Source organism: Rhinolophus ferrumequinum, chromosome 7, assembly GCF_004115265.2.
Source record: "Rhinolophus ferrumequinum isolate MPI-CBG mRhiFer1 chromosome 7, mRhiFer1_v1.p, whole genome shotgun sequence".
In the NCBI taxonomy this organism is placed as follows: Eukaryota; Metazoa; Chordata; class Mammalia; order Chiroptera; family Rhinolophidae; genus Rhinolophus; species Rhinolophus ferrumequinum.
The window spans coordinates 41,037,318-41,051,362 of NC_046290.1; the positions used below are offsets into that span (position 1 = coordinate 41,037,318).

General features: G+C 32.8%; 1 protein-coding gene and 1 long non-coding RNA gene across 4 annotated transcripts in view; one reads left to right on the forward strand and one right to left on the reverse strand.

Moving 5' to 3' along the window:
- The window catches only part of RNF180 (ring finger protein 180), a 140,078-nt gene extending 130,716 nt beyond the window's left edge, over positions 1–9,362 (forward strand). For all 3 annotated transcript variants that reach the window (XM_033111097.1, XM_033111096.1, XM_033111098.1), the window contains one exon: positions 8,354–9,362. In XM_033111097.1, the coding sequence (XP_032966988.1) occupies positions 8,354–8,553 (200 nt within the window). In that variant the 3' untranslated portion in view covers positions 8,554–9,362. The remainder of the gene's footprint in view (positions 1–8,353) is intronic.
- LOC117025261 (uncharacterized) lies at positions 994–9,959 on the reverse strand. The gene is made up of 3 exons (XR_004423570.1): positions 9,871–9,959; positions 5,144–5,250; positions 994–1,123 (listed from the first exon to the last, which is right to left on the reverse strand). It is a non-coding gene; the product is annotated as an uncharacterized LOC117025261 (long non-coding RNA).
- Between the last annotated feature and the right edge of the window lie 4,086 nt (positions 9,960–14,045).

Sequence of the window (14,045 nt, forward strand, 5' to 3'; positions counted from 1 at the left end):
GGTTAAAATCTCAAATTTTCTTGTATATATTTTACCATAATAAAAAAGTGTTTTTAAAAAAAGACATGGTACTCACTTTTCACCTGGTTACAGAAACAAAATATTTTAAAATTTTATAATTTTGCCTGGTAACTTTATAAACTATATTGAAAAATAAGCAGATGTTATAGAATTATATTGAAAAATAAGCAGGTGTTATAAAATTATAAGTAATCTACAAGATATTTTAACTTATTCAATATAAAAATTTAATTTTGCAGGATTAATACATTTGACTCTGTAATCCTAAAGCTATAGGAGATAAAGATGAAATATAAAATCCATTTTGCATTAAATATTCAAGTATATTAACAGAGTACCTCTATACCTACTTGAGACTATAAAAATATCACTCCACCTCTGCTAAGCCCTAATTATATCAATCAACTTTTGACACAAATTCTTATGTAATATGAAGAATACAGAGCAGTGAAATACTGTGCTTCAACCTTTTGTCTGTCCCATTACACATGAAGGATAGGATATATCTTTAATACTGATTTCAAGGCTCTGAGTTAACATCTAAAGAATATTTTTCATAAGAACTACAAACCGTATCTCAAATATATTCATAATAATATTCAATTCCTATTGAAAATAACATTTGAGAGGCTTGAGTTGGGAAATTCTCAGAAAATATGCTAATTATTCCTTCTAAGTCTATCCTTATATACAGGCACTCATCCATCTATTCAACAAACACATATTAACCCACTATAAGCACTGTGCAAGCTGCTAAAATTGCAAAAATGAATGAGATAATTGTTGACAGTCTTTCCGTTTCTGAACGAATATTCAAAATAATGGAGCCTACTTTATAGTCTTTGATAGAGAATATAAATTAGAACCATATTCTGTTGGGGAGAAAAGGTCATAGCCTTGTTTGCAGGATACAAGAGAAATACTGAGATAAAATTGTTTTTACAAAATAGAATTTATGAAAAGGCAGAAGTACCTGAGATTCTGGTGGACTGCTGGTTCTTCTTTATATTCTTTATAAGCCTGATAGTGACTTGGAGATTTTCTTTTGCAGTTCTTCCTCTTTGATTTCATATAATGAATTTCTCCAAGAGCTTTTTTTTCCCTTCAAGTGGGAAAATAGGTCAGATTCAACTTTCTATCACCCTTCTCTTTTACACTTTTATAAGTCACTTTATTATTTCAGTCAGAATTCACAGTAACATTGAAATGTTTTTTCCATGAACTCCTGAGGGCCCTGCTGCACACCACCCTAAACTTTATGACCCAGGATGACAGCTTCCTCTGTCTGGTGCATTGCTGGTTATTGTGGAAAGGTTACTGAGGAGGAAAAGAGACTGCTGCACCATCTCAAACTGATAGATGCTCTACTTAGAAGTAATACAGTATTTTCATTGGACAGTCATTTTCATTATCAAGGCTCATGGCTGTGCCTAACTTCTAAGGGGCAGAGAAGTGCACATAAACCATTTACTCTGAAAGAGACCAGAATAGTTGGAAGAGCTGTAAATGTACCACAACTATAAAAATTTTAGTCCAATTCATTTGAAAACTGGGATAGTATGGATAATGTTGTATAAAAATTGCCAGAAATGACTCAAGAAGAAGTAGAAAACAGGACTAGATTAACAACTATTGAAGAAATTTATTAGTATTTAAAAATCTACCCCCACACCTGAAAAGACTACAGGCCCAAATGGCTTTGTAGGCTAGATTCACCAAACTTTTAAGGATTCCAATTCTATGCAAACTGTTTCACAGTAAAAATAGAGCACAAGATTGCCAATATTGAGAACTGTTAAGTGTCTAAGATTTACCTCATTTGCAAGCTAACAGTTTAGTCTGCCAGTTTCATGAATGCTTGCAGCAGACATGACACTCCTGGGTCAGCGACAAATGGTTTACTACTCAAAGCAGCATTTGTGATGGATACCTGAGCCCCATTTCTCATAGGGCATTACAAATAGGGCCAGATGATATCTACACATGTGGTGGGGTGTGTTACATGGAGAGCTCTAAGCTTACAAATCTCAAATCTTTTATAACAGGTATTAAATATGCTATGTTCTAAGGCTATAAAACCTTAGAACAGAGGGATACATGCTATCTGCCAAGACTATTTGCTATAGAAATATCTCTTTAAAAAAATAGTACAGAGCAAAGGCAGTCAGTGTTTGCAAGATATGCAGACACACTGAGATCCATAGGGAATTGTCACATAACTGCCATGTTTTATGAAGCCATTAAAATTATGATATAAAAACCAGGCAAAGATAGCACAAAACAGAAAATTATAGACCAATCTTCCTTACAGAAATAGGCATAAAAATGTCATATAAAATATATAAAGCTGAATTCACCAGTGCATGTAAACCAATATCATGAACACATGGAATTTATCCTAGGTATGAAGGAATGATGAAATACTAGAAAATCTATCACTTTTACAGGTTTTGAAATTTTTCAACATTTAAAAAAAATCTCCTATTTGAATTCATCACATTAACAGATTAAATAGGAAATCTATGTGAACATCTCAATAAATACAGAGAAACTATTTTGACTTGACCCAATAATGAGATGTGTAACATTGGCACAAGAATCCAAATTTTATGATTGCTTGAAGAGTGTGATTTTTCACTGCAATATTATATGTCAAAAAAGTATGAAGTATGTGTCTTTATTGTGTTTTTTAAAATAGCATAGTTAAAATGTACTAATAATATTGGATACTCTTTAAACTATGACTTAATACCAAACCAATTATTATCAGTTTATCACCAATAGTAGGTTGTGGTCAAGTCTGTGTAAAAGTGAATTCCTAGTAAAAAAGCTTCTCATTCCATTAACTCCAATTTTTGTTTGGAATGAAGTGGTTGTAAAACCACTTCATTGCATCGTTAAAACACACGATGCAATACATAGATGATATATTATGGAATTGTACACTTGAAATCTATATAATTTTATTAACCAATGTCACCCACAATAAATTTAATTAAATAAATAATAAAATATTTATTTTGACTGATATAATGGTTTTAAGTGTACTGTCCCTAAGTATGCTTTTTAAATGGGGGCAATATAGCCCCCATGATGGCAAAAATTGGTTTTGGGGACAACAAAGAGCTTAGATAGTACAGTGGTTTGTGGCCCTCAAAAGCTCAACATACCTGACAAAATTTTATTCCTTATTATTTAATATCTCTCATTAGAGAGAAAGTAGATATAATTTAACTTTATTTATTAGAATGCTCAATTTAAAATAAATTTCAATTTAACTTATTTTTTTCTCCTTACAAGGATGATAATGAAAAAAAAGACTGAGAAACACTGTTCTAGACTGAGATTTTAAGACAGGGAACATTTCTTAAAATATGTTTAAATCATCAGTCACTAATGTTAGTACATATACACTCCATAAGTATTTAATAAATTCCATATTCTCAGTGTCTGATATTATGATAGTCTACAAAAAGTTAGCAATTGCCTTAGAGAAATCAACACATACTTGAAGAAAACAGTTGCTCAGCCATTTGTCTGAACAAGCAATGAATGGTAAGTTTACTGATTTATTCAGAAAAGATAGGCGTAATATAAACAACAAGCACTGGCAAGAAAAGGCAGCTTCTTCCTCATATTAAAAGTAGTATTAGCAGATGCCATCGAAAGGAAAGGACAAAAGGAAAGGCAAAGACAACAAGAAGTAAGGAGAAGTCACCGTGGTGTCCCCTCTTCTGGGCCCACGTACCCTCCAGGGATTCGGGTCTGGGGACCACCCGATGCAAGGAATGACTGACTGTCACCCTCCCGCTGGCCCTCAAGGACACTCCTGGACCCTCCTGGATCCACCTCTCACTCTCCCTGATTCCAAGGACAGTTCCTGTTGTTCAAAAATTCCCTCAAATGCGTGCCAAATCATGCTGCTTCAACTGAGAAAAATCAAGTGTCAGATTTGGGACCCTGAAGTAATTTAGACACAGCACCTGCCTGTGTGTAATGCCTTAACAATGGAGGCAGATAAGTTCCCAAAGAAGAGAAGTAACACAGGACTGAATGAAACAGGTACTAGTGGAGGAACAAAGAACTGAGAATGAGGAGGAAGAGTTCTGACACTGGAAGTGAAGGTCAGGATAACATCAGGATATTGGAGGTCCTCTAGACCAGCTCTGTCCAATAGGGTAGTCACCAGGCATGTGTGGCAATTAAATTACAATTAATCAAAATTAAAATTTCAGATCCTCAGTTGTACTAGCCACATTTCATATGCTCACTAGGCACATGTGGGTAGTGGCGACTATATTGGACAGCCCAGATATAGAACATTTCCATCATCACAGAAAGTTCCATTAGACAGTACTACTCTAGACCAGTGGTTCATAACCCAGGGCAATTTTGCCTCCCAGGGGACATTTGGCAGTATCTGTAGACATTTTTGATTGTCACATCTGGGGACATGTGTTACTGTCATCTAGTGAATAGAGACCAAGGATGCTGTTTAACATCCTGTAATGCACAGGACAACCTCCCACCCCCACCCCCAACAAAGAATTCTTTAGCTTAGAATGTCAGTAGTGCCAGGCTTGGGAAACCCTGCTCTAGACTATAAACATCTCTAGAATAGGCACTAAGCATCATTCACCATATCTCCAGCATGTAGCAGAGAGCCTGGAACATAGTAGATGCTTAATATTTGCTCAGTACACAAATTAAGATGTCAAGAAAAAAGTAGTAATAGCAATAAGAAGAAAAATCTAACATTTATTGAACCTTTACTATGGGCCAGGCATATGCTTTATATGTAGTAATTCATCTAATCGTCATAATAGCTCAATGAATTGGGCACTTTCATCATCACCATTTTACAGTGGAATCTGTAATTAATCACTGTGATCAGTATTCTGACAATTTTTCTAATGTCATAATCAATCTACTACTTAACCAACAATGTCTGTGAGGTTATTTTCTGTTAGTCTAATTTTGATTTAGAAACTGCAATCATCCCATCCCATTTACAGTTCTGGAAATTCCAAAATTATTAATAACACACACTCTCTCCCTCCCTACTTAAAAATTTTTTTAAAGAAATTAACATTAACCAAGCAATGATCATTATCCAGCTTACCTATAAAAATGTATTGCCTAAGCCATCCTGGGTCACATCGCCTTCTGCTGTTCAGAGCTGGAAATTGTGCATCCCAGTGTCTTCTAATACTGCCTTCTTTCTCCCTCCTTCCACCAAAAAAAGGGAATTAGCATTCATGAGGACATTTTTAGAGTAAAAGAGGCGCTATTAGTAATTATATCAGGACAACAAGATTAAACAGACTGTCCTGGGAAAACAAGTAACTATAATCTCCCATGACGCTTCATCTTTTGTGCCATGTCTATTTTCAGCTGTACTGTTTTTTACAACTATGCATTAATAACATTATTTCCTTGACCCAAACAACTGAAATTTTTGAATATGAGGAAACTAAGGCCTATAAATAAGCCTTTGGGATAGCAAAGTCACATATTTTTAAATGTAAAGTTAACAGTAATAATATCCAATAACAGTGTTACCTGTTCTCCAGCTTAAATCTGTAAAGTTTTTGAAAAGGTATATAAACTACTTTGGGAATATTTGTGTTTATGTATTAGGATAATATTTGAACATGAGAACAACTCTTCCCACTTTCCCTATCTTCTACACGAACAGAAAAGTCCCTTTCCTCCTAACATATAGACTATATTTTAGAGAACAGTGGTTAGATAGCCTTAAAAAGCTGTTGGGATTGAAATCCCCTCCATGTCTCTCCAAAACAGAATGCCCACACATTGGATGCAAGGCAATCTATTGGAATGTAGGAAGATAACATTAAAGTTTATTATTATGTTTATGCAAAAGAAAAGTTAAGCTTTACTAATATTTAGTGAGGACACTAGCATTCTTAGATGTTATGGTATGTAATGTTAGCTGAGGAAAACTGGAGATTTGACAACACAGAAGGACTGAGTTCATTAGTTTGCTTTTTGTGTGTTGCAATATATCCAAGTTTACATATGCCCAACTAAATTTGAATTATATTATCTAGTTTTAGCTAAATTACCAGCAAAAAGTGGACAAGAGATTTAAACAGACTCTATAAAGAAATCAGATTGAAGATAATACTAATAAGGCAAACAAAAAGTAAGAGGAGCTGAGCTATCAGCCTAGCACGATTCAATCATTGATGAAAGAAACTGCTGTATATACGGTGACAAAAGGAGATTTGACACGATGTAATGTATAGGTGATGTATTATAAAATTGTACACTTGAAACCTACATAATTTTATTAACCAATGTCACCCCAATAAATTTAATTTTTAAAAAATTTAAAATAAACTTAGCTGAAGAAGACACAACTAAAAAAGCTTTTACATGTTCACTGATTGAAAGAATTAATATTGTTAAAATGTCCATACTACTCAAAGCAATATAAAGATTCAATGCAATCTCTATCAATATACCAATGGCACTTTTTGCAGAAATAGAAAAAACAATTCTAAAAATTGTATGGAACCAAAAAAGACTCTGAATAGCCAAAGCAATCTTGAGAAGAACAGAGTGCAAGGCATTGTACTTCCTGATTTAAATTATGTTGCAAAGCAATAGTAATCAAAACATCATGCTACTGGCATAAAAGCAGACACAGAGGTGAGTAGAACACAGTGGAGAGTCAGAAATAAACCCACTCATATAAAACCAACTAATTTTCAATAAGGGTACGAAGAATACACAGTGGGGAAAGGATAGTCTCTTCAGTAAATTGTGCTGGGAAAACCGGATTGCCACATGCAAAAAAAAACTGAAATTGGACCCTTACCTTACACCATAAACAAAAATCAACTCAAAATAGATCATCAACTTAAATTAACACCCGAAACCGTAAAACTCTACAAGAAAACAGAGTGTAAGCTCCGTGGCATCAGCCTTGTCAATGGTTTTTTGGCTATGACCACAAAAGCTCAGGCAACAAAAGTAAAAATAAACAAGCGGGATGACATCAAACTAAAAAACTTCTGCATGGCAAAGGAAACAAAATGAAAACACAACCTATGGATTTGAGGAAAATATTTGCAAACCATATATCTGATAAGAGATACTAGAAATTTGCTGAGAGAATAGACTTCAGGTGCTCTCTCACAACAACTGAAAAGGTAATTATGAGAGGAGATATGTTACCGTGTTTCCCCGAAAGTAAGACCTAGCCGGACAATCAGCTCTAATGCGTCTTCTGGAGCAAAAATCAATATAAGACCCAGTCATAAGACTGGGTATAATATAATACAATATATAATGTAATATAGTGTAATATAATGTAATAATATAATACCTGGTCTTATTTTACTATAATTTAAGTCCGGATCTCATTTTACTTAAGACTGGGTATTATATTACATTATGTTATATTAAGACACTGGTCTTAATATAACAATGTAATATAAGACTGGGTCTTATTTTACTATAAAACCCGGTCTTATATTAATTTTTGCTCCAAAAGAGGCATTAGAGCTGACTGTCCGGCTAGGTCTTATTTTCAGGGAAACACGGTAATTAGCTTGACTATAATATTCATTTCACTATATATCAAATGACCATGTTTTACACCTTAAATATGTACAATTTTATTTTTTAAAATAAAACATACATAAACAGTAATTTAGGACTGTTATTAATCAAAGAAGTTTGACTTTAAATAAACATACTAATACCCAGATGAATGCAACCTAGTGGTCAGAATAAGCAGACTAATCTAGAGCATAATATTTAACATTACTCAGTTGTTACAATGGATGAACTAGAATCTGCTTCAAGCTTGAGCCTCACAGAACCTTTATCATCAGAGTTACCAGCAAGTACTAATCTTTTCTTTTCAGTTTATTATATTGTCTCCACTCACTAACACTGATAAGCACAGAAGTACTTAAAGTAGGCATTAGATTAAAAAGCAAAGATTAATAATCAAGTTATCAGTCTTTGGAAAATTGAATTGTATTTTTTAGATACTTCTGAAATGAAATATTGGTCAGCCAAGGAAAAAAATGGTTGCCAATCAGCAAGTTTATGGTCAAGCTGTAAATTCACATGTAATTATCACAATGAAAAAAAAAAAAACAGCATTTCACCATGAAACTTAAAGAGACTTCTGATAAGTGCTTATCATTGAAAAAAACTCAGGAATACAACCTAACAATCAAGTGAAATCAAGATATACTCTGTTCATGGTACCTGCGTTCAGAATGCAGCTTCCTGTCTGAGTACAGATCTGAGTTTAATGAGCTTTAAACTGTGTTCATACACCTTGTAGGTTTCCGCAGACGTGCGGCTCCTGTTACACGAAGGCAGTTCCCACACGGCGCACACAGGATGGACTACCTGCACTTTGAGGATGACAGCCGCGGCTGGTGGTTTGACATGGACATGGTGATCATCTATATTTATTCAGTAAACTGGGTCATCGGATTCATTGTTTTCTGCTTTCTTTGCTATTTTTTCTTTCCGTTTTAGGAATTTTCATATCTTACTATCTTAACACGGCTGAACAATCACGAATGATGTAGATAACAATTACGTAAACATTTTTTTAATGTGCTTTGAAATATTTATAATGTTTCATTATATAAAATGTGGGTGTTTATAGAAAGTCTGAGAATAGGTAATTTATTAATTTTTTTTTCATGTAACAAACAACTTTATTCAAGAGCTAATCTATCTCGCTCTTAGCAACAATGCTCTATTAATTTCATAGTTCTTGGTTTAGAATTTGTGAGCTCTAATTTTATTGTCTTTATTGTAAAGACTGAGGTTTTTCCCTCCACTTAAAAATAATAAAAATTAAAAAACAAAATGATTATCTGGGTAGATATCAGAAAAAATAGTTAGTCACCACTTACTCTCAAGCAAATTATATGCATTAAAGGTAAACTATATTCTCTGGAACTAATCTAGCAGGTATATTCAGTTTTGATTTCCAATCATCCCTAGTAGATACTTATGCCCCTTTCTATTACCAAGAAAGCTGACTGTCCTTTTCTTACAGACCTAATAATAGCTTTAGTGCAACATTTTTAATTACTACAAGAATAGAATAATAAATATTAAGAAAAACTGAGACCAACCAGCAATAGACACTTAGAGAAGGATATTAACACTTTTAGAATTGCAGGATTACTCACTGAAGAAATAAAAAATGTACTGAATTTCAGTAGTCTAAAACAGCAATGCATGTCCAAAATGTAATTAATTTAGTGGTTCATTTAACTAGAAGGTTGTCAAATATATTGTAAATGTGCAATAAAGAGTGGCTTATAAAATTTTTTATTGTTATTATGTGATCTAATATCTGCAATAAAGAATTGTTGAAAATAGACTTATGGATTTATAGAAAGAAAACCTGACATTTATTTTTATTTATTATTTCAGTAACCCTTGGAATTAGTTTTCTTCCTTATTAAAACAAATAAACAAAAAAATAGAAGATATGAATTACCCCAGTGTGGGAAGGAATTGGGACAGATATCCCAATTTTAAAAGTGAGAAAACTAAAGCATAGAGAAGTAAGCTTATTTATTTCAGGTGGTCTTTGTATAACCTAGGATAAAAGCTTTTATTATGAACTACTGATCCAACATTCCTACACTATGATGGCATAAATCTGATAATGCAGTAAGCATATTTTTATATGCTGAAATGAACCTCTCATGGCACTAAAAATATTACCACCATCCAGACAAATTGGAATGGATCAAGGTTCAACAGTTCAGTCTATGAAAAGTTCAAATTTGGCCTAATTACTACTGATTGTATTTGAATAAAAGCACTTACCTGACGGTATGTGATGTTCTAAGAAATACGGAAGAATGGTACAGATTTTTATTTTAATACTGTTCCTATCGTGTTTAAAATTATATCTGTGAGAGAAAACAGTAGTATGCATTAGACATCATAAGTCTAGAAAACAGAACATTAAATACAATTGAGAAACACAGAGATCAATTTTTTCTCCCACATCATAATAAAATATATAAATTATATGTGCTGTCTTGTGACATGTAACTAATATCTTGTGGAAACAGTGTTGTAGACAAAGCTCAGTATTACCTTACAAAAATAAAAAAGGATATTTATAATCACAAATTTATTGCTCAAAGTAAAGATAATATAAGGGAAAATATAGCTTTCATAAAATATATGTCAGGACTGAAAAATTAACAAAATCCATATGGGGAGCAATATTTTAAGAACTTGAAAATAAATTGGAGCCATTTCCCAGGCAACTCCTGGCTTAGAAGCTTTAGCGGATATTCCTTTATTCATTCCTAAATTACTTAAAGGTTGGTTTTAATTATACATGAAGTAAAATAAGTAGTATTATTGATACATCTCTCTCAGAGAAACAGTCCTGATTTCCCAGTATATATTATTAGGTCAGTGAGCATATCAGTGTATAAATCTGTATCTATAAACTAAATACAAATATATAATAAACATAATTATATGTTAAATAATTATAATACCCTTAAAAAATCAAACAGTCTAGAGGAGCATTCTAAATGGTCTGATTTTATGCATATTAATAACTTGATCTAAGAATGACATCATTTGGCATATTAAAATTAAGAGTAAATTTAGAAAATAATTGTAAATTTCTAATTTTACTTTAAAATATTTTAAAATTTTATACAAATGGAGCTAACAGCTGCTAAATAGTAAGAAGTACAGCATTTCCTAGAGACAACTGTTTACGAGAAAATGGATAAAACCTAGGGTGAAAAGAAACCATTCTGGTATCTATCACACAGTAGCCATTCAATAAATGATCGTTAAAGTTATAAATAAAATACATGAATGAGCTTTAGAGTGAAATAAAAAAATTACATATTCTTTTTATTTAGTGTTTTTCACAGTATCAATTACATAAAAAATCATTTTCCAGTAAAGAAAAAGAAAAGAAAATCCTAAAACTAATCAAGTACAATATTATTTATTATTTAATAGGTTTCATTTTCTGAGCTATCACTATCAACAATTTCTGTTTCTATTGAACTTAATTATGGTGAAGGTTAATTTTAAACATTTTCACACATTCATAAAAAAATGCCTAAATTGAGGTAAATTTCTGAATACTTTCAGCAGCTAATTTATTTCTTGATTTTAAAAAAGCAAATTCACAAAACCAACACCAATTCATTTTATACTCAGAAAATAGGGAAACTTAGACAAAATATAAAAGGAATCAGAATTTATGTCATACAAAGACCTTACCACTCTTAATCATCAAATTCAAGAATGCAAAAAAATAAAACACTTAATTCTGTATCTGCTACATTACTAATGCCACTTTAGTATTAAATACTATATATAGCAACAAAAGCACCATCAATTTCACCAATGCCTTGGAAACTTGCTCCTAAAATAGTTGGCATGACCAAAAAAAAAAAGGAAAAAGAAAGAAAAAGCCATTTTATTATCATTTAAATGTCTTCTATATGGGTAAAGGAAGACAGATTCTTAAAATCTTGATTTTTATTTGGATCATTTGTTAACAAATGCGTTATAGACGAGCATTCAATTAAATGCAATGACAGTTAAAGTCTCTGTTCATAGGATTCTGCAGTTAAAGGCAGAGGATACTGTCATGTAGTAAAGTGTTCCTACAGTTCTGAATACTTTAATATGTTCACCTCATTTTCTTGAAAGGTTTCTGATTTTCAGTAAACTCTCAGTGTCTGCTTTCCGTAACTTCTATCAATGTATGCTTTTTGCTAGGATGAATTTATTGTCCTTTTGCTATTTTTGAAGACAACACCTATAATAAGAATTCCTTTTCCATATTTCAGTTTTTTTCACATAGATCCTATGAGAATCTTCATTAGACCATGGACATCCTAGTGTGTATTTACCGCAATATGCATTTATCTTATAATCATGCCTCTATTTATAGGGTCAGGAAAACGGATACTTTGCCATTTTTACTCTTTTTTAGGATCTCTCACAAGGTACAATAGATATACTTTGAGAATCATTTTTCTTATTCCAGTATGTCTAAAAATAGGTATTGAACTATTATCACAATGCTTATGGTTACTTCTTACACACATAACCATCAATATATTAAGTATGGTTAAGACACAGTCCTAAGGGGCTAATATCTAAAATATATAAAGAACTCATATAACTCAACAACAACAAAAAAAAATCCAATTAAAAAATGGGCAGAGGACCTGAACAGACATTTCTCCCAAGAAGACAATGCAAATGGCCAACAGATACATGAAAAGATGCTTAACTTCACTAGCTATTAGGGAAATGCAAATCAAAACCACAATGACATACCACTTCACACCTGTTACAATGGCTCTTATCAACAAGACAAGTACCGTGTTTCCCCCAAAATAAGACCTAACAGGAAAATAAGTCCTAGCATAATTTTTCAGGATGACATCCCATGAACATAAGCCCTAATGCGTCATTTGGAGCAAAATTAATACAAGACCCAGTCTTATTTTGGGGGAAACACAGTAATAACAAGTGCTGGAGAGATTGTGGAGAAAAAGGAACCCTCATATACTGTTAGTAGGAATGGAAATTGGTACACTGCAATGGAAAACAGTATGGAGTTTCCTCAAAAAATTGCGAATTACCATACGACCCAGCAATCACTCTTCTGGGTATCTACCCCAAAAATCTGAGAACATTTATTTGTAAAGAATACAGTGGTACGTCGGTTTTCAAATGTAATCCACGAGTTCTGAAATGTTCAAAAACAGCTGACAGCTAGGCCTCAGGATCTTTCGACTTGTTCGACTTCGAGTCCTGTTCGAAATCTGAAGCGTTTACTTCCTGGTTTATGGCATTCATAAACCAAAATGTTCGTCAACAGAGACGTTCGAAAACCAAGGTACCACTGTGTATGTACCCCTATATATGTATCCCTCTGTTCATTGCAGCATCATTCACAGTGGCCAAAGCATGGAAACAATCAAAGTGTTCTTTGATAGATGAATGACTGAATAAAGAAGATGTGGCATATATACACAATGGAAAACTACTCTGCCATAAGAAAAAATGAAATACTGCCATTTGCAACAACATGAATGGATGTTGAGATTATCATGCTAAGTGAAATAAGTGAGAAAAAGTTGAGAACCATATGACTTGACTCATATGTGGAATATAAAATTGAAAGCAACAAACAAACAAGACAAACAAACAAAAACTCATAGACACAGACAACAATTTAGTAGTTACCAGAGGGTAAGAAGGGAGGAGAGGGGTAGAAGAGAGTAAGAGGGTCAAATATACGGTGACGTAAGGAGAACTGACTCTGGATGGTGAACACACAATGCAATATATAGATGATGTATTATAGAATTGTACACTTGAAACCTATAATTTTACTAACCAATGTCATCCCAATCAATTTAATAAAATATAAAAAACAGACACAGTCCTCCTAAGTAGGCTGTACTCTTGCATGGTTTTTATAAGAGCCTCACCCGAAGAATATCTAGTAAGTAAACATACTGCCTACTAAAATGTAATTTTATTATTGACAGCATTGCAAGAGACAATATTGCTCTTATAAGAACGTGGTAAATATTTTAATTGCATTACAGGTGTCTACCAACAAACCATTAAGAGAAAAAGGGAAATGAGAGAAGACCACAGCTAACATTTATGAAACTGCTATATCTTAGATAGTATTCTGGTCATATTAACACATTAATCTTCTCAATACTCTGAATAATATATGTTAACCTAATATTATAGATGAGGAAGAGAAATAATGTTACCAAAATCACCCAATTAGAAAGTGGTTGATTTATCTGCATTTCTGACCTATACTGTCAGTAATATCTGTTAAACTTGATGAAGTTGAATATTCACTGAAGAAGCTTTGTAATAATACTGCTAAAGAAGCGTTGGGAATAAGAGATAGTCTCAATCAAGAATGCATGAATGGGACATCATAGGAATAGTGGCAGCAAGGTAGTCTT